Consider the following 22897-nt stretch of genomic DNA (forward strand, 5'->3'; position numbering starts at 1 on the left):
CAACAGATTTTGCAGCTTCGCCTCAAAGACAGAGTGAACACCAGCAATGGTGGACATTAGACCTGACTCTAAGAGAGAAAAATAAGGTTGATAATTGGCAAACAATCCCTTTAATGACGAAACAGTAACAACTATTTAAGGGTTGGATTTGTCACGAACAAAGCTCTCTATTTTAAAATTCACACTTTTGGTATCCAGGCAGTTTTGCCCATGCAGAATATTGTACCCGACTGTTAAGGTGAAGAAGGAGCTGATCCTTCAGGCGAAGCTCTAAATTTACAAGTTGATCTACATTCCAACCGTCACCCATGGTCATGAGCTTTGGGTAGTGAGAATGAGATCGCAGATACATGCGGCTGGAATGAGTTTCCTCTGTAGGGTGTCTGGGCTCAGCCCTAGACATAGGGTAACCCTTCGATTCGACAGGATCCGTCTCCGGTGCGTTCCGTGTGCGGCGTGACCTCTGGAGTTGATCGCGCCCATTCAAGTCAATAATAGTGATTCCACAGCACGCGCCGCAGTCCGTCTCCGGCGCGTCCCAGAAGCATGTCTCCGCTCAGCTCCGCTAAAGATACGCGCTGGGTCTATTTTTGATGGAGGCCGCTTCAAACACGCGTCAAGCTGAACAGAGCAGATCATTCCAAACAGGAAGTCACACACGAAAGCAGCATACAGCATCCGGTCATTTCAAAATAAAACACCATGTTCAGACGGGTACAGATTTTAAGATCAACACACTGAAATCTCGAAAAAAGAACACTTTTAATTAAGTAGTGTACTCAGCCATGGTAGAAGCACAAAAATCACAAAATGATTTCCAAATGAGCAGATATTCAACCTTGAATGTGCAAACTGAACTGTAGTTTGTGTGTTGCTCTGCTAACATTGCTGCTTGGGCCAGAAACGTGGCGCAGACAGAATGCGCCGGAGACGGATCCTGTGGGATCGAGGGGTAAGGATCTCAGACATCCGGAAGGAACTCGGAGCACAGCCGCTACTCCTTCCTTGGTTTGGGCACCTGATTAGGATGCCTCCATGGGTGCCTCCCTGTGGAGGGTTTCCAGACACGTCCAGCTGGGAGGAGACCCCGGGGTAGATGAAGAGCCCGCTGGAGGGATTATGTATCCCACCTGGAACGCCTCGGGCTCCCCCCAGGGGGAGCTGGAAAATGGGAGAAGGTCGTGCTTAGCCTGCAGAAGAAAATGGATGGATGGAGAATAATGAGATCCATAAAGGTGTATCTTACATTTATTTATTCCTGTGTTTCTCTAATTTACTCTGCTGCTGAAGTATCATGACTTACAAACTTATTTCCCAGGTTGGCATTTTAGTGAATGCTGCGGATTTGAATGTGGGACCAAATCCTCTACCACTAAGCAGGAACACTTCATGGCTAAGTGTGTTAGCATATGCCCTGAATGGACAAGCATATTCATAACAACAGACCTCAGCCAGCCTTGCTCACCAATGCTGTTCAGGTCATTCTACATAAGGGAAGGGGGCATCCGGATTTGAACCGGAGACCTCTTGATCTGCAGTCAAATGCTCTACCACTGAGCTATACCCCCTGATAGTAACCCTGCAGTACAGGAAGTTACTGCTTTAAAAGAAGGAAAAGATCCCTCTTAGCAAAGTGTGTGATGTTCCTTTTAAACTTAACATCTCACTTTATTTCAGCCTGTCCATAATCTAACGTCTAAACAAGGTCATGACAACGAGGCTGTAACCACCAAACCCACGAGTCTGAGAAAACAGAAATTACACAATGTGTGTAACACCCACATGGCACAGTGAAACCTCAGCAGTTTCCCACCGGAGCTCCACTCCGCCTGCCGCCCCGTGAGAGTCTGACACTTCTGCCTCGCTCTGTCATTTTCACAGTATCACATCCCACAGCCCCTTTTCTTCCACCATAATACACACACACACACAGATCATATCTCTGCGCCTCTTTATGTTCAGCGACATAAAGCCCTCCCTGTAACACGGTGACAAAAAAAGAGACAACAAATAGGAAACCATGCCAATCTCCCCCTTCATTCCCACTGAATGCGTTTGTGTTCTGGGCCGCAGTTTTCAGACTGTAAAGACCAGACAAGACTCGAGTCCTCCCAATTTAATGTGTCAATCATTTGATGTTCCCAGAACAACAGGGGCAGGCACAAAGAGAGAGTGCTGGGAACCATTAGGCTGACAGAGTGGAAGTAGGGCAGGGGCAGGGGTTGACGAGCAGGTCTGAACAGTTATGCTAATAGCCTGTGTTCGCCTGGTTATGGAGGAGCGAGTGAAAAGGGAACGATTAGTACTTTAAAATAGGACATGAAGGGACAGCGCTGAGCTTCCTGTTTTGTTTGGGTCTGCAGAGTCATGCAGAAAAGATCTCCCTCGCCCCGCCTGTGCTCGTTTGTTTAGCCGAGAAGTTCAGAGTAAACTTTAACGCTACTGAAAGACCCAACTTGGACATGGTAACTTTCACATAATGTCCCGTGATTACACAGAAACACGAGCCACTTAATGCAAACCACTTCAAGAAGGGCTCGCACATTTACTGTATTTGAATGAGAAAAGGCCCAGTGAGACGACACAACAAACTATCAAAAGCACCTCACAGATTCCAGTGTCTTTTCTTTGCCTGCTGGACCTCCCATTGTACGTCCCAGCGAGGTAGCAGGCCTCAAACACAAAGACAGTATAATGGTGGAGAAAAAGGCCATTTAACACGACACAAGGGACCTTTTCACAGCCTTGTTTCTCCTTCCTACCTCTTAAAAGTACATTCTGATATGGAAATAATAACAGCAGCTCTTAGACGTCCCCTGAGTTTTTTGAGCTCTTAGTAGAAATATAAACCCAAGGGGTCTCCAGTGAATATCTTGTTTCACGTCGAAATATGTGTTTTTTCGTACAGTGTAGAGACGTCCATGCTGCTCTGAAGCAGCAAATTGGTACATGACACAAATGTGTATATAACAAGGCTGATAGATGAGATCATGGAGAATAAAAGATGGTTTATATGTCTAATTATTTGATAGAGGAAACGAGGCAACATGTCCGGACATGCCAGCGCGTAACCCGACACTCTTCAGCTCTCAGTTGATTATTTACAGGTCAAAACAATCCTTTAAAACATTGTCTTTTAGAAACTTTTTCTTTACATATAAAGAAACAATCCTCCAGTTTATCTTTTGTTGCTAAATCTGTTGTTTAAGTATTGTAAAGTTCAAGATACCAGTGATGGAATTCTGAGATCACGGCAGAATCAGTGACAGGTTTTGTGTGTTCGGTAGACAGAACACGTCGGCGGCACCGCCCCCACTTTCTCCAACATGTTCCTCCGTGCACAGTGCCCCGGACTTGTTTCCATTTAATTTTGCAGGTTTCCATGTCAACTTCTAAAATGATCTTATCTGTCTCCAGCTGTTTTGACAGGCATGTTTGTCCCTGATAGCGGTATAATAACACATCGCACAGATGAAGTGGATAATCGCGGACTTGATCTATCAGCTCTTCTTCAAAACTTTCTGACATTGTTTTTCCTGCTGCTGTGTTGACCCTGTCACATCCCCTCTGCTGCTACACTGCCCCTGCCGATCATCATGTGCATGCTGCAAGTATCTTGTAGCATTGCTACTAATAGTGTAGCATCTAAATACTTCCTTAATCGTGGCATAGCTTAAATTCACAAAACATTATACCAGTATTAATACTCGAGACAGATAGGAGAACATCTTACATCTAACATCTAAACTTATGCTGCAGTCTTACATCATGTGTGAGCTGTTAAACGTGTCCACCTTAAGGAGGGCCATTCAGATTTATGGGAACTGTCTCTGTAGATCAATAACTAGGGGTCGTATTTATTTGTCTCTCCGGCAGCTGAAGCATTCTCAGCCGTGGTCCTTGGAGAGTTTCCTCTAATGCTGCATGAGGAGGGAAACTGAAGCCGGGTTCTGAGGAGGACGCCCGGTCCCCTGGCTCTCACTGCGGGTGTGACCTGTAATCCCATCAGAGCTAGTGTGTCCATACTGGGAAAATAAACAGAACCGAGGCCTGATCCCGCCGCTCGGCTCTCATCTACTGATTTTTATACAGCTCAGACAGAAGCACTCAGTCTTAAACTCAGACTGAAACATGTTTGAATCTGTAATTAAAAACTAAAGCTTCAAAAACTTTGTGAGGAATGTTAAACAATCTGAAATATCAAATAAACGGAAACATCAGGGAAGTTGTGGCTTTGAGATAATGCCTTCCATGTTGTGTGTTTCTTTTTCTACATGTTGGATCTATAAGCAGACGATCAAGTTAAAGATGACATCTTACAAAGCTCAGTGTGCACATGTGTTTCCAGTTTCTTGTGGTTGGTATCAGCGAATAGAAAGAGGTACTGTAGCGCGGCTTTCCAGACAATGGTGGGATTGTGATTTGCAGAAGTGCATGTTGGGATTTTTTACCAGCAGTTAGTGCAATCATGTGAAATCATCTTCGTAAAAGAAGGAGCTATAAATAGCAGCCCTTTCATTTTAGCATCCTACAGAGGCTCTCAGATCCCCCGACATGCCGGTGTGATGAGGAGGAAAGTCAGGCCCACTGTGGGGTTAATTTGTGGGCTCTGTGGTGAGGAAGTGGGCCTGTCTGAAGAAAGTGGGTTTAATCTCACTGGTATTCAGCGGTTTCGTGTTGGTTTGGGGGGGTCCAAGATGAGCGCTGAGTTGTGGGGAGGTTTCAGAAGGGGCAAAAAAAAGCGAGGATCAGTGGATGGAGGAAAAAGGCTCAAACAGAATGGGAGAACTTTCCTCTTTCACTTGCCGTTTAACAACTCACATTGTTTTCCAAAAAGAGTTTCCGAGGTTGGACGGATGCCATGCAAGCCCTGCAGAAAGTGGTGCATGACTGAAGAAGAATGAAGGCCACAGGGACGTCCCCCTCTGCCTTGTTCCTTATACTTGGTTTCTCAAGATGCCTTTTAGACGCCTTTCTGTGTGTTTTTAAAGGTAGACAAAAGGCTGAGTCAGGGGCAACAAAGCAGAGAGGTAACTCATGTCCCAGAATTAGAAAAACAACACAACACCTGCTGTGGAGAATTCGTGTTTCTCTTGTAAAATATTTCTCCTACACATGCAAATTCAAGCAAAAACAGAAGAGTTAAGTCAAAGGAAACAGGCGCTGTAAGGGTCATACTTTGGAAAGTGTTAAATGTCTAAAGATAAGGACGTTTTGCTTTAAGGATTTTGGCAGACGTCCCCTTTGAAGATCTGTTTGATACTAAACCGTTTCAATGCGGTGGTTGCTGGGAGCCGTGTTTCTCATTGAGGCTCCACCAGCTGCACGTCGGTCTGAAATGGAACTTTTGGTCAGCGTCCCGACACCAGACGGCACTCGGTTGTAAGAGCCAAAAATTTGAATAACAAGTGTTCGGGAATGGCCAACTGTTTAGAGTCCTCACAAGGTCAAAGAGGAACAATAGAGGCTGTTTCTGTGGTGAACACCCGGCTCACACCCGGCTGAGTTTAAATAGTGTGAAGTCTGACTGCAAATGTAAAAATGAAAATGAAGAGGAGTCACAGACGGCAATGTGAGAATAAAGCACACCTGTTCTCGTGACATACTGCAGGTTTGTTTTCTTTGGGTCAATCTTTTACCTTTACTATCAGCAGGAGTCAAACTGAACTCTCCACACGCTCACACACGCGCACAAATAACCACGCCCCTTGTCGCGTCACTGGCAGGCATGCTGCGTTCAAGTACCACCCAGGAGGCGTGGTCAGCATGCAAGCTTATAAAAGCCCCCTCGTGCCAAAGTACACATTTGCGATTCAGTGATGCACCCAGACGGACCTGTCGCTCTTCTTCGTTGGTTTTATTAGGAAAAATACCACATGGACTTTGCGTTGAGGATCCGTTTAACCGCTTTATAGTTTTTTTTTGTCTTTTTTAAAGTTTAATCATGCTGAGTAATAATGTCAAGAAGACAGCCATCTCTGTAGTCAGCACAGCATGTCTCTGTCTGCTGCTGCTCCTGGTTGCTGTGCAGCATCACCGCGTTAAGGTGGATGAGGAGGCGAACGGAGGGGACACCGGCACGCGCGCTCTCCTCCACCAAGGCGAGAAGGAGGAGGAGGACGCGCCGGTGAAGAAAGGATTCTCCGCGTATTTCACCAAACTGACCCGAGGACGGAGGGAGGTGGAGAAGCCCGCGGGCTCCTCTGCGTCCGCCGGTGATCCGCCTCCAGCTGAGGACATCAGCGCGGATGATATCTTCATCGCCGTGAAGACCACCAAGAAGTTCCACCAGTCCAGGCTCAACCTGCTTCTGGACACATGGATCTCAAGAAGCATGCAACAGGTACTGGAAAAATGCTAAATAATTCTTAGTTTCATTCATGTTTTATTCATTTTACGCAAGTTGAAAATTGTATTGTTGCTGAGCCTGAGCTGCAGACAGAACCAGAGCCAGTGTGCACATGCAGGTGATGCCTGTTTGCTGGCTGCTTACAGTGCTGCATTGTTCCCTCTGTCATCAGATGACACAGTGAAATAGCCACAAACCCCCTGTTAACCATGCTGAATTTCCTCGGCTCTGTCACTTTTTATTCTCCTCTGAGTGATGTCCCTGAGAACGGAGGGAGCAGTTTCAGGACTCCCCTCTTTTAGCCCCCCTCTCTCCCCACTCCTCTATTATCCCTCCTCTTTTCGGGTGTCCCTGTGAATGCCCCCGGTGCAATGGATGCTTCACAGCACCAACTCCAGCGCTGTCCCCCTTCCAGGGGCTAACAAAGCGTCTTTCTGAAGGGGGAAGAAAAGCTTTCCCAGCCCCCTGTCTACCCCTCTCGCCATGGGAACGTGGGAGCTGAGTGCGGGTCAAGCTCACTTGGAGGGATGGGAAAACGGGGGGCTTCGTTGAGGGGATGCATGGGGACAAAGGGGTGCATCTATAGGGAAGTTTGTGCACGCTGAGTGTGAAAATGTGGCCTTGAGAACCAAGCTCCTTCAGAGGGTGCACAAAAACATGCACGGCTGTAAAAATGATTTCACCCTGCACCCAGAGGTGTCACATGTGCTTTTAAAAAGTCTGTTTAATTTGCCTCGGGTGCTGTCACACACATTGGTTTTAATTCATCAAACCAGCAAAGTTTGAGGAGCGCTTCAGAGCATTTCCCCAGAATGTCAGAATCATCCTCTACAACGCCTGCTAACGTGCGAGTTGATTGTTGTAATTAGTTGTAATCGTTGCTCTGGATGATGTTAGTTAACCCATCTGAACAGCAGGGCTCACACAGGCAGCCAGCTGGTGAGTGGCTGCACGCACACAAAAAAAAAAACACAGGCCGAGCTCACAATGAGAGAGGGAGTTCCTGGAGGAAGGGTGACAGGTGGTCAGGAGAGACGGAACAAAGGACGGCCTTAATGCCAGCCATATGATGCTCCCAGCTCCCATCATGTACATATGGCTGTCCTCTGTGTTCAGGTTTGATTCCCACGCTCAGCTGATGAACATCTGTGGAGTTTGGATCACTTTTTAGTGATTCCTGCAAAACACAATAACTCTTCACTCGTATGCAGATGGAGCTGCTGTCTGCTGCTGTTGACATGAGAACAGAGAGGGTAGATTATCTCCCTGATAGCTGTGTTGACACAATAGTGCCGGTGGCCTTCTTAATCTTTGAGCCCATTCAGAGCATAAATAGCATTTTTTTGTAGATCCAACTAGCTGGTGTCGTTACTTTTGCCCTTTTGTGGCTAATAAAGACCAGTTTTAATACAAATATTTATAGCTATATTGTTTTATAGACAGTGCCTCTTCCTGTTTTCTATTATTCCCCAATGAATCGGCCTGGAACAATATAGCTTCATGCTGAGCGCAGAGCCATATAACAAAAGAACAAAATGGATCGCACTGCTTCCTGTTCCAAAGATCAGCAGCGACTGGATTTGTAAAAACAGCACGTATACGTTGCTACTATCAGAGCATGATTTCATTCTGCAGCTGGCACCTACATCTTCATGTTGTGCCATGCATTCCTCTCTTCAGAGATATGATAATTAGCCGGGCTCCAACAATAAAAACCTTGGCTCTGTATTTGAGATAAGTGGTACAAAAAAAAGTAGGTGATTGTCATTCAAGGAGGGCAGCCTAGTGATCAAGCGCTCCTGTAACAGGATGTCCAAGCTGATAAAAAAGTGCTGAAAATGCTTTGAATTTGTGGAACAGAAGAGGGAAGGACTCAGGATAGAAGTGGTTGATGGAGGGAGGGAGGGGAGCCCTGATGCCCTTCCTTCCCGTGGAGATGGAGACAGCCAGCCAGGCACCACGTTCAGCTCAGACGGGGCCGTGCCAGGCCTTCCTGCGGTCAGGAGTGCAGCCCCCCCACACCCTGTTTGCTCTCATCTCCCTCCGCTCCTCGCCCTTTGCCCCCTCGCCTCTTATCTGTGCTTCACACACGGCCATCTTTTCTTTCTTTCTTTTTTTTTGTTTGAATTAGTATTCAAAGAAAGTAACTGTTCTTTTAAGTTTCAGTTAAGAGACAAAGGGAGAGGGAGAAAACTTTCCCCGGGAGGTTTCTCTTTAGTTAACTCCTGCAGCTGTATGCAAATGCAGGCAAACATATTTAGAATTTACCCAGTGGAGACTTTACCCAGCATGAAAACTCGCAGCATTGTTCTATTCAAGGGGCTCCGGCCGGAGGCGGAGGGGGGGGCAGGATAGGGGGTGAAGAGGGGGTGAATGGCCACACACGGTTTTCGATTTACTAATCAGCAGTGAGATTCCACCCCTCCTCTCCTCCAGCCTCCCATCCCTCCCCCCTCTTTCTGTCAGTGCCCTGGCAGCTCTGGCAGCTGCCTCAGTGATTAGGCTGTCTATTCAACAGGCTTTAAAGCAAACAGCGCCAGCCTCTGATCCCTTCACCAGAGAAACTACCACCCTTCCTTAAACAAATACAGGCTCGCGGCTTCAGCGTCGAGCGGCATCTGCTCCGAGTTTGTTCCACAAACAGTTCAGTGCCGAAAAAGAACAGTGGAGCAGAGAGATGTGTCTTTTCATCCAAGTGAATTCAGCTGCCTGTTTATAGATGCAGTCGCTCAGCAGCAGGGGGAAAAAGCATCAGGAATGTGGGTTATAGCTGACAAAAAGCGCTCCGTCAGTGAGGGTTCAGGCACCACGAGCTGGCGTGTAGAGACACGTGGCGTAGATAAGGTAGCGTGATGCTCGGCAGGTGCTGCTTCACCTGAGGTGAAGAGTAAACAGACCGCTGGCGGTTACAAAGCACCTCGCCGGCTTTCATCATCACCATTCAGCAGCTTGCACCTGCTCAGTGTGAGCGATCATAAAGAGGAGTCTAATCTCCCCCCTGCTCTTTTAAAGGGTGTTCCTGCTTTGTTGTTAACTTCTTTTATGACTAACTGCTACATTTAACAAGCGCCTGCAGTCTCGTGGTTCGATTCTTGGGGCCTGTCAGTCATACAGCAGTGAGCACACACACACACACACACGCACGCAGGGTTGTGTCGGTGGTTTGACAGATCAGATTCAACACGTTGAAGCCCGGCAGCAGGTCCAGCAGAGTGGAGGGGATCAGCCGGGGGATGGGATACATGAATGGGGTGTGTGTGGGGGCGGACAGTCTGCCTCCTGCTTTGTTCTATGTCTGGGATGCTTCGGGGCGGCGGCAGAGTTGCCATGGAGAGAGTGAAACGCAGGACAAAAGGCCTTTATTAGAGCAGGGGGTTGTTTAACTCAATGTGTTTTCCACTGCATAAAAGACATGTTGATTGATGCTAATCACACCAGACTGGAGAAAGAGGGACTTTGTACACTGTTGAATCTGATCATGTGACCGCTTCACATGATCACCCAAAGTGCTTTAGATTTTATGGATTCAAAGCCCAAATCCGCTCATCTGTACTGTCCTTTGTGTGTTTACAGACCCACATCTTCACAGACGGAGAGGACGAAGAGCTCAAAAAGAAAATTGGTATGTTTCCTGATGAGAGTTCTTTTTAAAGAACAAAGATGCACATTGTTTGACGAGCTTTTATGAGCAACACGTTTAGAAAAAGTAGCTTAGAGCTTTTCCATGAAAGATGATAAATATAGAGCCTCCATTGATGGTGTCATCTTTAACTAAAACTCTCTTTTACTGTCGCCACAGGGAGTCATGCAATCAACACCAACTGCTCTGCAGCTCACAGCAGACAGGCTCTGTCGTGCAAGATGGCGGTGGAATATGACAAGTTCATCGAGTCGGGGAAAAAGTAAGGATGACTTCATCTTGATGAATATTCTGATTGTTTTCTATAAGTCTAAATATTTCAGAATCTAAACGTATTCTTATTTTCTTCCTAGGTGGTTCTGTCATGTAGATGATGACAACTACGTGAATGTTCCCACTCTGGTGAAGTTCCTGTCTCAGTACCCCCACACCCAGGACATGTACCTGGGTAAACCCAGTCTGGACCGGCCCATCGAGGCCACAGAGAGGCTTGGGGACAATAAGATGGTACGTAGAAGACTCTCTTATTTGGTGCATAATATTTTAAAGATTATTTGTTCTCTATAATAACATTTTTTCATTGTCCCAATAGAAACCAGTCAACTTCTGGTTTGCTACTGGAGGAGCAGGCTTCTGTGTGAGCCGGGGTCTGGCGCTGAAGATGAGCCCATGGGCAAGGTAAGATACAGTCCATACGCAAATCCTGTATAATTTTCACGTCTATAAAATCCTTATATTTATATGCAGAATCTTATCATCACTGACCTGGCATTGTGTCCTCTTCTTTTTGTCCTTCCAGTGGCGGTCACTTCATGAACACAGCCGAGAAGATCCGCCTGCCCGACGACTGCACCATCGGCTACATCATCGAGTCGGTTCTGGGGGTTCCTCTGACCCGCAGCAACCTGTTTCACTCCCACCTGGAGAACCTGCAACAGGTGTCAAGATCTGAGATACGCAAACAGGTGAGAGGCTTACACCTGTTTTACACACAGAAGTCGTAAATTGTGTCGTTTCTTCCATGTTGCTCATGTTTGTTTGCCGTTTTCTTCCAGATCACTCTCAGTTATGGGATGTTTGAAAACAAGTCCAACATCATCAATTTGAAAGGAGCTTTTCCTGTGGAGGAGGATCCATCAAGGTGAGGGGCTGTTTTAGCATTAAATGACAGATTTAACCTCAGTTGTGATGCTGTTCATCAAACCTAACTCGTACCCTCTGCTCTCTGTCTTCTAGGTTCAAGTCTGTGCACTGTCTCCTGTACCCAGACACCCCCTGGTGTCCCCCTCAGGTTGCCTTTTAGGGCGACCGCTCCTCTCTCATCCTCGTCCCCGTCAAGCCTCGGTATCTGAAAGGCTCGTGGGGACCAGTGTTTGGTATTAGACCGCATTGCTGCTGCTTTCTTGCTGCAGTGGTGTGCGGTCTTTAATAGTTTTACTGGGCTGCTGTGCGGCCCGTTTCCGGACTATTCCTTCCTGTACGGAGGACTGGACCTCGTTGGAGGACTCCAGGTCTCGGCAGGAAGTAGCTTTCAGCGTTAAGCTTTGCAGGCAATCAGTTGAGCTTTGTGATGTATATGTTGCTTGTAAATGTATCTGCAATTCTCATAGAATGTATCGTCATATATCCTATAAGCCTTTTTGCCAGCTGCATTAACACTCTTTATTGTTTTAGCTTTTAAAAATGCAAAGCCAGACAGGTCTTTGTTTGTAGGCTTCTCTCACATATAATTGGCTTTTTAAAGATCTTTTTGACTTTGATGACTCCGGACAAACTCTCTAATATGAAGATGTTTTGTGCTTTTTCGGTTAACAGTGTTATTTCTTTTACAAAGCTGAGCTGGCAGTAGGCCGATTTCCAAATTCACCCTACCTTTTGTGACCGAATCTGAAGTATATCAGGACAAAGCACTTTTTTCTTTACGGCAGTTTTTTGCAGAACTGACATAATTTACGTCCTTTAATGACATACTTCATATTTGTGTCAAAAATACTAACCCCTCAAAATCTCAAAGTCATTCTTACGTATTTAATAACTCTCCTTGCATTTGTTACAATCAGGGAAAATAATGAGTGGAAGAGATTTTGATTCGGGGTTACAATCAGCTTTTGAATTGCTCTGAAAAGTTTTTTTTTTGTTTGTTAAAAAATTGCACAGCTGAGTTTCAAATGAGCTGATATTTGCTCCTGGGAAGACGCTCACCTCATGGGGTCCAACAGTGGAGAATTCATGACCTTTATTTTGGATCATAGCATCTAAATAATAACCATGTGTAATCCGAGCCACAGTCTATACAATAGTTTGCACAGAAGACTGAAGAGCCTCTCTGTTTTTAACATGAATGTTCTTTATTTACACATAATACTGGCTGGCTACTGTTGAGGTCCATGAGGTGAGAACTTAACAAGAGCAACATCAGTGTTTTTTTTCACATGGAGGTGTTCGTTCCCTCTGTGTCGTCTCTCACCCATATTGGGTTACTCTGTACATCTTGATTACAGTATTGTGTACTGTGCCTCTGTTTAAAATAGTAGTGAATGTGTAATGATTAGAATGTAACATCCCCGCTGTGGTTTACATATGCTTTTAATGACCTGGACATGATTTTGTACTGCTTTGAACTGTGTTAACGACTGTGCTGTTTATTCTCCAGTATCTGGAGGGTTTGAACAGTTCACTCCCAATACTGGCTTCTCAGGGATTATGAGCTGATCCTGGTATTAACTACCATGGGACCCACGATGGGACCTAAAAGATTGAAATAAAGTGCATAACCACTGAGAAACTTTACACTTTTGGTCATGTCTTTATTTATCTCCCAAGATGATCCATTTAATATTGAAAACAATCATATCTTTTTACATATGTGGTGTTTAGTGACATTTGGAAACTTATAGCCTGGACAAATACTTTGAAAAAGCCTAATATAGACACATACCAACCAGAGCTGAATGTCATGGAGGTAGAAACCAGAGGAAACTGAAAAACAGAACAGAGAAAGAGGACATTATGACCATAAGGACACTGATGCACGAGGCCACCAGTGGCAAGAGTCCATTTACTCAGGTATTGTACTTAAGTTGGGTTTTAAATTACTTGAGTTTTTATTTATTCATGCCTTTCTATATGTCTACTGCAATACAGTTTATTTACTTTACAACATTTATTTGACAGTTTAGTCTTGTTCCCTTCTTGTGTGTATGTATGTGTATATATATATATATCTATATATATATGTGTGTATATACATATATGTGTGTGTATATATATATATATATATATATATATATATATATACACATATATGTGTGTATATATATATATATATAGATATATATATATATATCCTAAAGTAACAAAATGCGTCTGTCTGCCCCATAGACTGTATGGTCTGCCCCAGTAAAGGTCGCTAACGAACACGTTCTATATCGTTTGTTAATTTTTCAAAAACCCGTGTGATAAAACGACAATAAGCTGGTTAAGGGATGTTATCTAACCGTCTATTTCTTGGATTGGACGGTTACTTCATGCAGCCTCTACGGGTTGCCTGGCAACGGCTCCGAACCAGGAAGTAAAACTCTCCGTGAAAGATAAAAATTTTTTTTTGAAAATAGAGAGGTAAAAGTTAATATTTTGTGTTAAGTACCAATGTAAAATGTGTGGTTGATAATACATTAGTTCTGAGGCAATGCATGTATTTTATTACTACATACCATATTTTGATAGTAGTACTAATTATTTAGCTGATTATTACTATACGCTTATTGAATATAAGATAAGCCAGCTACAACATTTAAATGCTGCTTACATATAAATGCACCAGTCCAATAATAAATAGGCCAAATAATAAACTCTAACCGTTCCTGAAGCCCTTTTGGACTTTTACTTGTAATCAAAACTATTTTTTTTATTTTTATTTTTTAGTTTCCTTAATTATAATGTGACAAGCAACAAAACTATTAGGCTACCTCAGTGATTTTTGTTTCGCCTCACATGATTACAGTCTGACAAGAACATTTTTCTGTCAAAAAAAACACAGAAGCTTTGTAATTTTTGAAATGATCAGGATAAATACAAAAAAAACGTTACCAGCCTTCATAGCATGCTTGCTGAACTCTCGCAGACACAGAGCTGAAAATCCGTCACCAAAGCCTTGCATGGGAGACAAATTACTTAGAGCAAACATCCCCACCACAAACCATAATCACTGCTTTGCCTTCCAGAAATGTATAGTGGGAAAAAACTGCGCTCTTTTATGTGTCTAAACCTTCTGTTCAAACAGACATCAGTCATTTACACTCTCTTTCTTCTCTCTGCTGACTCATAAAAGTTTTGAATAAATCTGTACAGAAGTTTCAAATCATACATTGTGTGGAATAGAACAATCAAAACAGTTTGATTGGTAGTTATGAGCGTTGTTTATCAGCTTGCTAAAAGGAGGAAGAGAGGGATTCCTCCTCTGGCACTGCACCCATGGGAAAAGAGGGCATGTGGCTTAAGTATAAAACTCTTGTGTTATTACATTGGCAAGCTGTGAATGTGCAAACAGTAATCGGATCAGCAGGAGTTTGATCTTTTCCTACAAAAAGTGTCGGCCTAATGTGCCCTTACACCTTTTAAGATCTGAAAACTGTCAGTCTTATGGAACATATTGAAGTACTCTATCACAGAAGCCTGCTTGTACAGCATTGTAAAAAGAGGGAATAAAAAACTCTTACATAAGGTTAATTAAAGTAAAAGCATTTTCTCTGGAGCCGCTGCTTTGAAATCCCTCGGCATCAGTAATCCCTCAAACATACCAATCTGTCACATAAGTGAGTGACTTGAATCAACGGCAGTTGTTATAAGTAATTACTGTCCTTTGGTGCCTTTCTTCTGTTTATTTCCTCAACGTTTGCTATTGCAATTATATCTGTTTCCATACCAGCAGCTGGAGAATAATAAATACAGTCAGACTGAGCTTTTAAGTGTACGCTATTAGCATTTCAATTTACACCCTGAGCAGAGGCCAAATTTTCAACGTCACATGGGATATGGTTTTGGACGGAGGAAAGAAGCTAGCTGTAAATTCATGTTAAACAGCTTTAAACTGCCTCATTTTAACATTATCAGCAGATATATGTTTTGTAACGTCACCAAATGTCTGTCTGCCATGTCATTGCTGTTTTGCATACGTATGGTGCGGCAGCAGGTGACAGATTACAACAACATAAACATCCAACTGCAGACTGCTGGTCGACCCCCCCAACTGTCAGTGAAAGACGATGAAATATGACTGCAGGCTGTTACTGTGGTTGATTATCTAACATTGATAAGACTGTTTACAAAACAGAAAATTCCTGCTTGGCTTGTGTCTGTCTCGCTTTGAGTCACACTGTAGTGTCTCTTCCTAACTCCATTTTTATAAAATAAGAGTCCTGTCTGTCAGGCATTCAACCAAACGATCCTCAGCCAATTTTTACCCGACAAGTCAGGTGATAGATAGCAATCATAAATTGATTACTGAATAGGTCTACCAGGTTAAGGCCTCTGCACCAGAGCCTGTGTATGCAGTGACTGTTAACATTTGGTGTTGTAGAGTCGAGCGACCGACCACAAAGAGTTTCAAAATAAAGCGCAAAATGTCTAAAAGGGGCACAAAATGTTTAAAAAGAGGCAATACATTACTTAAGAGACAAAAAACAACCGTAAAGACGCCACATGATCACAAATAGTCAGAGAATAATGAAAAAGGATTGAAGGAGCAATTCACCCGTCAGTCAAAGCTGGTGTTCTCTGTAATCGTTAGAAGCAATAATATTTGAAAATGGCGCCATAGATGTGGAGAAAGTCGTACAAACAGCTCGTGGTTTTGCCCATTCTACATTCCTAGAACACCCAGCATGCATTGCGGAGGGAAATACTACCGTTTCACTGCAGGCAATGGCTCGTGCGGTACAGAATCCGAAATACGACAAGAATATACCGGTGGATCGTCTAAAAAATCTTTAGGTCTGCAGTCTACATTTCAAACCTGACGATTTTGAATGAGACATGACATCGGAGGCGGGCGTCCTAGATTTAGGAAGTGTAGTTTAGCAAGCTCCCCGGCCTCTGCCTGATGACACGTTTTACGTAGTCTGGCGGAGGTTTTCCAGGGCCCATTGGAGAAGCGGATAGCATCCTCCAAAGGCACAGAGCCAAATTGATTTTTTTCCCTACCATAATGGCATTAGCTCCCCATAATAGCATGACAGGACTGAGGTTGAAAACCGGTGAACTGGCCCTTTAAGACACCATATTTCTAAAATATAATTCTGAAAAAATAAAAGGAGACATAAAAACAACCAGAGACAAACTTTTTGAAACCTTTCTGGAGTTTGATTTGCATTCATAAAACCTGACCTATACTGTATATTTATTTATATTCTTCACCGATCCTCAAACGATCAAAGTTTTTCAGGTTTAAATAATGACATTATGTCAGCCCCGTGTTGACAGGAAACACTTATAAGTCTGTTAACAGTCTCTACCCTGCTGATTGAAACACAAACACATTGGTGTGCGTTCTTGCACCTCCCATCAGTGCTCTCAGTGGCACATGTGAAATTTCACGTCTCTGTAAAGTCGCTCTATTTGCGTTGGTTTGACTCAAAAACAAAACCGTGCCTTTAACTGTCAGTAAAAAGGAATTCCCCAGAGTGGGAGGTGTGGATTCATGAGGAGTGGTGAATTAAAGATGGCTGCCACAGAGGGACATTCCTTAGAGTGCAGAGGATTACAGAGCCAGCCACTGGCACATTGTCTTCATGACTTTCCTTTGCTATATCAGTCAGTCTCCAATTAACAGCCTGCATTGTCTGCAGGATTAGGAGCGGCGGGACAAGTTCTGTTGGCCGGGACACACATCTCACAGCAACTGGCACAGGCCTTAATCCTGCTCAACATGTGCTCCAGAGGCCGACCAAGTGGGAGTTTACTCTAATCCAGGTATCACATATCCCGACTAAAGAAGGCCTTGAACTTAAGCAGCACTTGAGTGGAGGACTCGAGGAATTTGGAAGAGGACCAGCAGCCTGGCTGAAGATGACCAGGACCTTTTTTTCTCTCGTTTGTAGGATACACAGCAGGAAACTCGATTTATAACACAACAAGCCTTATATCTGTTTAATTACAACTGTGTAACACATTTTTCTGGAAGTGTTACAGGAGTGTAACCAGTCAGATTTATTGTACAGTCAGCGTTAGTTCCACTGATATGAACACCATTTTTTGTCCTCAAGCTGTATTTTCCATGAACAGGTCACATAACATGCAAAATTAAGTTAGTTCTGACCAAGTTATCTGATTGGATAAGAGGCATTCCCTGAGGGCTGGTATAGATCACTGGGACTTTTCACTCTGTGTATCACTCCGCCTCAGCCTGGTGTTCTGAATACTGTTAATTAACATTACAGCAGGCCGTGTATGTCTACATTAATCAAGCTGGTGCCTCTGAATCACACAGCAGACTCTTCTTTCACTGGTTAATGATCAATTAAAACATACAGATAAATGTACATGATAAAAACAGCTGATCTGTGGTCACCTGTAGACACAGAGTGCAGGAGAATGTGTGTGTTGCTTGGCAACAAAAGTCCAGTTTTAGTCCTAGATTTATAATTTGTTATAAATTACTTTTTACTACTATTGCTGCTTTTATAACTGTTGTATAAAAGCTATATCCCACTCCAGGTTGTGATGTTATACTGAATATCAGCACAGCTGTGATTATCTGCGGCCTATGACCGAATCAAAGCTGTATGATATTGCTTAAATATGACTCATAATATTATCAATGATTTCAGTGCATTAATAGTGGTAAAATAATCTGTCAGTTAACTGTCAGTTTTCATTGTTTATAGTTTATACTTCTTTGCATCTCATGGGGTCATGGTGCTCAACAGAAATGCAAATCAGGATGCAAATGATGCTGTACTTCTCAGCAGTGATGACTCTTAACTATTATTATAAAACTAACAGTCTCTGTGACCTTAGGGGAATTTTGTGTCCAATCACTGCAACACACTTTTGGAGGCTAACTGCAGAGAGCTTGTGGATGTACTTGGAGCAGAGAGATTTAAATTTCACATTATAAAGCACTCGATGAAAACAGCACTTGATGTGGCACATGTTGGCCATGTTTGAAAGCATACAGCTTGGTTTTCTTCTTGTATAAATTGTGGTTTTGTGTCATTGTTGTTACCTTGGAAATAAGGAAACATAAACTTCCTGGCTGTGAGCTGAGGTAATGTGGTTAAAGCTCTCTTGGTTCGTTTTCAAGATGGTGGTAAACCGCCGGATCATGACAAATCCAGACTTTAGACGACTTTAAAAGAACAGGCAGGAAAGGGAAACTCTTTAGGAAAGACTTGAAGCATCTCAGTGAGCAGAGGGCTTTCTGAGGTGAGGACAGGGATAACCGGACAGCTCCATAAATCCTCTGTGGGTACGTGCTCCCTCTGACTGCTCAGGGTGCTGCGCACAAAGGAGGAGGTGAGGTGTGAAAAACGAGAGCAGCGCCTCCCAGGACACAGCTGCCTCCCTTTGAGCCCCCTCCACAAAAGAGACAAACCAGGCACCCTGTTCCCTCGACTCCCTCTCCCTCGTAAGCAAGAAGCAACAAAGCAGCAGGATTCCCTCCAGAAACGCCACACAAAGGTGCTCACGTCCTGTGTTTGCATTCAGTGTTAATCATTCATCTCTCCTGAGATGACAAGGTTTGACGTGATGAAAAATGAGAAGTAAAAGTGAAAATGTTTCAGCTGTTAAGAAGCAGTTAGTATCGTCACTAGATAGTTCCCCTCTATAAATGTCAGATATTCCACCAAAATCTCCCAAAAGAAGAACACTACGGTGGCCCTTAAGGTCAACTGTTCGGCTGTGCTCGGTCCCCTTCTCTTTTCAATATATACCACCTCACTTGGTGCAATCATCCGCTCCCATGGTTTCTCATACCATTGCTATGCGGACGATATCCAGCTCTTCCTGTCATTCCCACCAGACGACACTACAGTATTGGCACGTATCTCGTCATGCCTCTCCGATATCTCTAAATGGATGAAAGAACGCCACCTTCAGCTCAACCTATCCAAGACTGAGCTCCTTGTCATCCCAGCCAGGCCCTCCATGCAACCACAGATCAACATCCAGCTTGGACAAACTGAACTCATATCCACTAAGTCTGCCCTGGCGTCACAACTGACGACCAGCTAACCTTTAAGGTTCACGTTCATGTCGATTTGCCCTGTACAACATCAGGAAGATCAGACAGTACCTGTCAGAGCATGCAACACAACTGCTGGTACAGGCTCTCGTGATATCACGCATTGATTACTACAACTCCCTACTGACAGGCCTGCATGCACAAACCTCTGCAGATTATTCAGAACGCAGCAGCGCGACCGATCTACAATCAACCCAAAATGGCACGTCACTCCACTGCTCATATCCCTCCACTCGCTCCCAGCTGCAGCTCGCATCAAATTCAAAACCCTGTAGCTCGCTTACAAAACAGCAACAAAAACGGCTCCTGCCTACCTGAACATCATCCAGGTCTACACTCCGTCCCGCCCACTACGCTCTGCCAATGAAAGGCGCCTGGTACTCCCATCACAACAGGGCCCTAACTCTCTAACTCTGACTCTTTCCTCAGTAGTCCCCAGGTGGTGGAACGAGCTACCAAACTCCATTCAGTCCGCAGAGTCCCTTTCACCCTTAAGTAGAAGCTAAAGACCCAGCTTTTTCATGAACACCTCTGCACTCAATTATATTGATGCTATTGATGATGATGACATCAAGGATGTAGTTTATGCTGACTAGGATTTTCATGATGATGATGATGACTATACTGATCTCGTTGATGATTACTGACTTTGTTCCCACCTGTCTTGATCGTTGCTGTGTCGTATGAACTCTCAGATGTGCGTCGCTTTGGACAAAAGGATCTGCTAACTGAGACATTGTAACAGCAAAATTATTTCACAAAACAAAAATCATTTTACAGAACCTAAAAATATTTAATGAAACCGAAAACATTTTAGAAAATACCAAAATGTTTCACGAAACAAAAAAAAAATTCAATATTTTTGCATATTGTGAAATGTTTTGGGGGTTTTATTAAATATGTTTATGTTTTGTAGGTTTTATTAAATATTTTTATGTTTTGTAGGTTTTATTAAATATTTTTGCGTTTTGTTTAATATTTTTGCAGTTGACCTTCAGGGCCACCGTAGTACAGTGTGTGGTAGAACTTTGTTTTTTAATCTTTCCTATCACATTTTTCTTGGGGGCCCACAACTGTGCTTAAAGCTGCTTATATGAATCGCTGCATCAGCATTTATGATAAATAATTTAATAATAATATTATATCATCTATGGTGGAAGATTACCGTGGATAAGCAGGATGTGGAGAAACCGTTTGAGCTGAACAAAGAACCTATAAGGTCTAAATGAAAGCGTCTGGGATGCTTCCTGTCCCGGGATTTGGGTTGTTAAACGGTGTGTTTTCAGATGGAAGTCTGGCATTGAGCGGCTTTAACTCTCTGCTGTGTCTCCTGGCTATCGTGCAGCTGCCTGGCATCTTAAAAAAGAGCAGATCTGTAGTCCAACCACCTGACAGAGATCCCAGCCAGACCCAGGAAGTGTCTGCGGGGGGATTCAGAGGGTGCAGGAACCCTCCCTCCCCTTTTCCTCCCTCTCCATTCAGCTCCTCACCTCAAAGCATTAGTAATGCATTCCTCCAGTCCAGCAACAAGCAGGGTAATTCAATTTCCTCGACAGTGAGACCGTGTGAAATTTCATTTGCATCCCCAGGTCCCTGCGTAAGACGGGGTTGTAAAAAGCTCTCTGCCTTCATCGCTCTTTGTTTACTGCTTTGTTTAGTGACGCCACGACAGTAAACAGCAGGGAGGCTGGGAGGTGATGTAATCTCTGGATTCAGCTTGTGAGACTGAAAATACCTGGAAAGACAAGAGAAATGTGTCTTAGCTACTGCCAAAAACTGGTGCATTTTAATATTTAAGTAGTCTGTTTGTAGTCTTTTAACTGAAAGAGAAAGCTCAGTGAAACATATATAAACTAAAAACTACAAAATAGTAAATGTTCAGATTCAGAGGATAAAGTAGATAAAGGTCTGTTTATAATCCATTTCATCCGGCAGATGTGCGCATGAGAGGTCAGAGTTTTGGGGCGACAGCAGCTGGCTGGCGGTATGAAGGATGTTGACAAAACCAGACTGGTGGCCCGGTGCTGACACTGACCTCGGGCCTGCTGTCGGACCAGAAAGGTCAGGCCAGCCTGTCACTGCAAGAGGAACAAATAGCATTATGGTGGCAGGCTGTGTGTGCAGGCATCAGACTCAACATCCGAAACTCCTCACTGATTCATGTGGTGGACTTTTGTCTTCCAGGACATCTTAGTTTGTTCATCATCAGACAAAAAGCTAAATAATCTATAACTGTTGCCTTCAAGTTGTGTGATAATAATGTTTATATTTTACCTTGAAGAATATTACTTTTAGCTATCACTGTAACCACATTTTCCCACGCATATATCACTGCTGCATCTCATTTTTTGACTTCATTCACGGTTGCAGTGACGTCACTTGTAATTGCATCCTCGTGATGCCGATCATCCAGGATCACCCATGTGAAGCCAGGTAACGTCAGCAGAGCCAGACTGAGTTGAATTTGTTACGGGAGCCCAGATCATCTACACGGATAATCTTCGGCGTCCCGAGTCTGCTCGGATGTTTCATGAGGAGTGAAAATATTAGGTCAAGTTTTCTCTCTCACGGCCTGTTTTTGAGCCACGTTAACATGCTACTTGTGATACCTGTGTTATGTGGGTCATCTTTGCCAGGTCTTCCCTGTTAAACAAAGGTTAGATTTACAACTAAACAGTAAAGGCAGCATTAATATACACCGTTCAGCCATATGACCACTGAAAGGTGAAGTGAATAACATTGATCATCTCGTTACAATGGCACCTGTCAGTGGGTGGGATATGTTAGGCAGCACGTCAACATATAGTCCTCGAATTTGATGTGTTGGAAGCAGGTAAAGTGGGCAAGCGTAAGGATGTGAGCGACTTTGACAAGGGACAAATTGTGATTGCTAGACAACTGGGTCCGAGCATCTTCAAAACTGCAGCTCTTGTGGGGTGTTCACGGTCTGCCGTGGACCTATGAAAGGGGTCCAAGGAAGGAAAACCAGTGAACAGGCAACAGGGTCATGAGCGGCCAAGGCTCATTGATTGGCCCTTGTGGTCCGATCCAACATCAGAGCTACTACAGCTCAACTTGCTGAAAAAGTTAATGCTGGTTCTGGTAGAAAGGTGTCAGAACAAACAGCGCATCACGGTTTGTTGCGTATGGGGCTGTGTAGCCACAGACCGGTCAGGGTGCCCCGAGCTGACCCCTGTCCATCGCTGAAAGCGCTTACAATGGGCACGTGAGCATCAGAACTGGACCACGGTGCAGTGGAAGAAGGTTGTCTGCTCTGATGAGCCACTTTTACATCATGAGGATGGCCGAGTGTGTGCATCGCTAACCTGGGACCTAGCCGGCGGAGGTAGTGTGAAGCTTTGGGCAATGCTCTGCTGGGAAACCTGGGGTCCTGCCATTCACGTGGATGTTACTTTGACACGTACCACCGAGCTAAACATTGTTGCTGACCAAGTACGCCAAAACAGAAACTTCTTCAATGTTTGAAACAAAATAAAAACAGTATTTAATAAAGAGAAAACACTCAGTACCTCTGTGAAGTGAAGACAGCAGTGACAGCAGAGCTGCAGTGGAGTGGTGCTGCTACCTAGTGTCTGTTTCTGGTCAGGGTGTCAGGATTCATCAGCTTCTCAACATTAAAAAGAAATCCAAGCAGCAGATCAAC

General features: G+C 44.1%; 1 protein-coding gene and 1 non-coding gene across 2 annotated transcripts; one reads left to right on the forward strand and one right to left on the reverse strand.

The window, feature by feature from the left end:
- Window positions 1–1496: 1496 nt before the first annotated feature.
- On the reverse strand, window positions 1497–1568 carry trnac-gca (transfer RNA cysteine (anticodon GCA)). The gene has a single exon. It is a non-coding gene; the product is annotated as a tRNA-Cys (tRNA).
- A 4264-nt stretch (window positions 1569–5832) lies between these two features.
- On the forward strand, window positions 5833–12779 carry lfng (LFNG O-fucosylpeptide 3-beta-N-acetylglucosaminyltransferase). The gene is made up of 8 exons (XM_069674211.1): window positions 5833–6343; window positions 9923–9971; window positions 10149–10251; window positions 10343–10496; window positions 10582–10667; window positions 10789–10954; window positions 11045–11130; window positions 11226–12779. The coding sequence occupies exons 1-8, from the start codon at window positions 5945–5947 to the stop codon at window positions 11290–11292; spliced, it is 1110 nt and encodes a 369-aa protein (XP_069530312.1). The 5' UTR covers window positions 5833–5944; the 3' UTR covers window positions 11293–12779.
- Window positions 12780–22897: the final 10118 nt, after the last annotated feature.

The sequence above is a fragment of the Semicossyphus pulcher genome, unplaced genomic scaffold (genome assembly GCF_022749685.1).
Source record: "Semicossyphus pulcher isolate SPU_LCO1_2020_fin unplaced genomic scaffold, fSemPul1.0.p SCAF_23, whole genome shotgun sequence".
Classification (NCBI taxonomy): domain Eukaryota; kingdom Metazoa; phylum Chordata; class Actinopteri; order Labriformes; family Labridae; genus Semicossyphus; species Semicossyphus pulcher.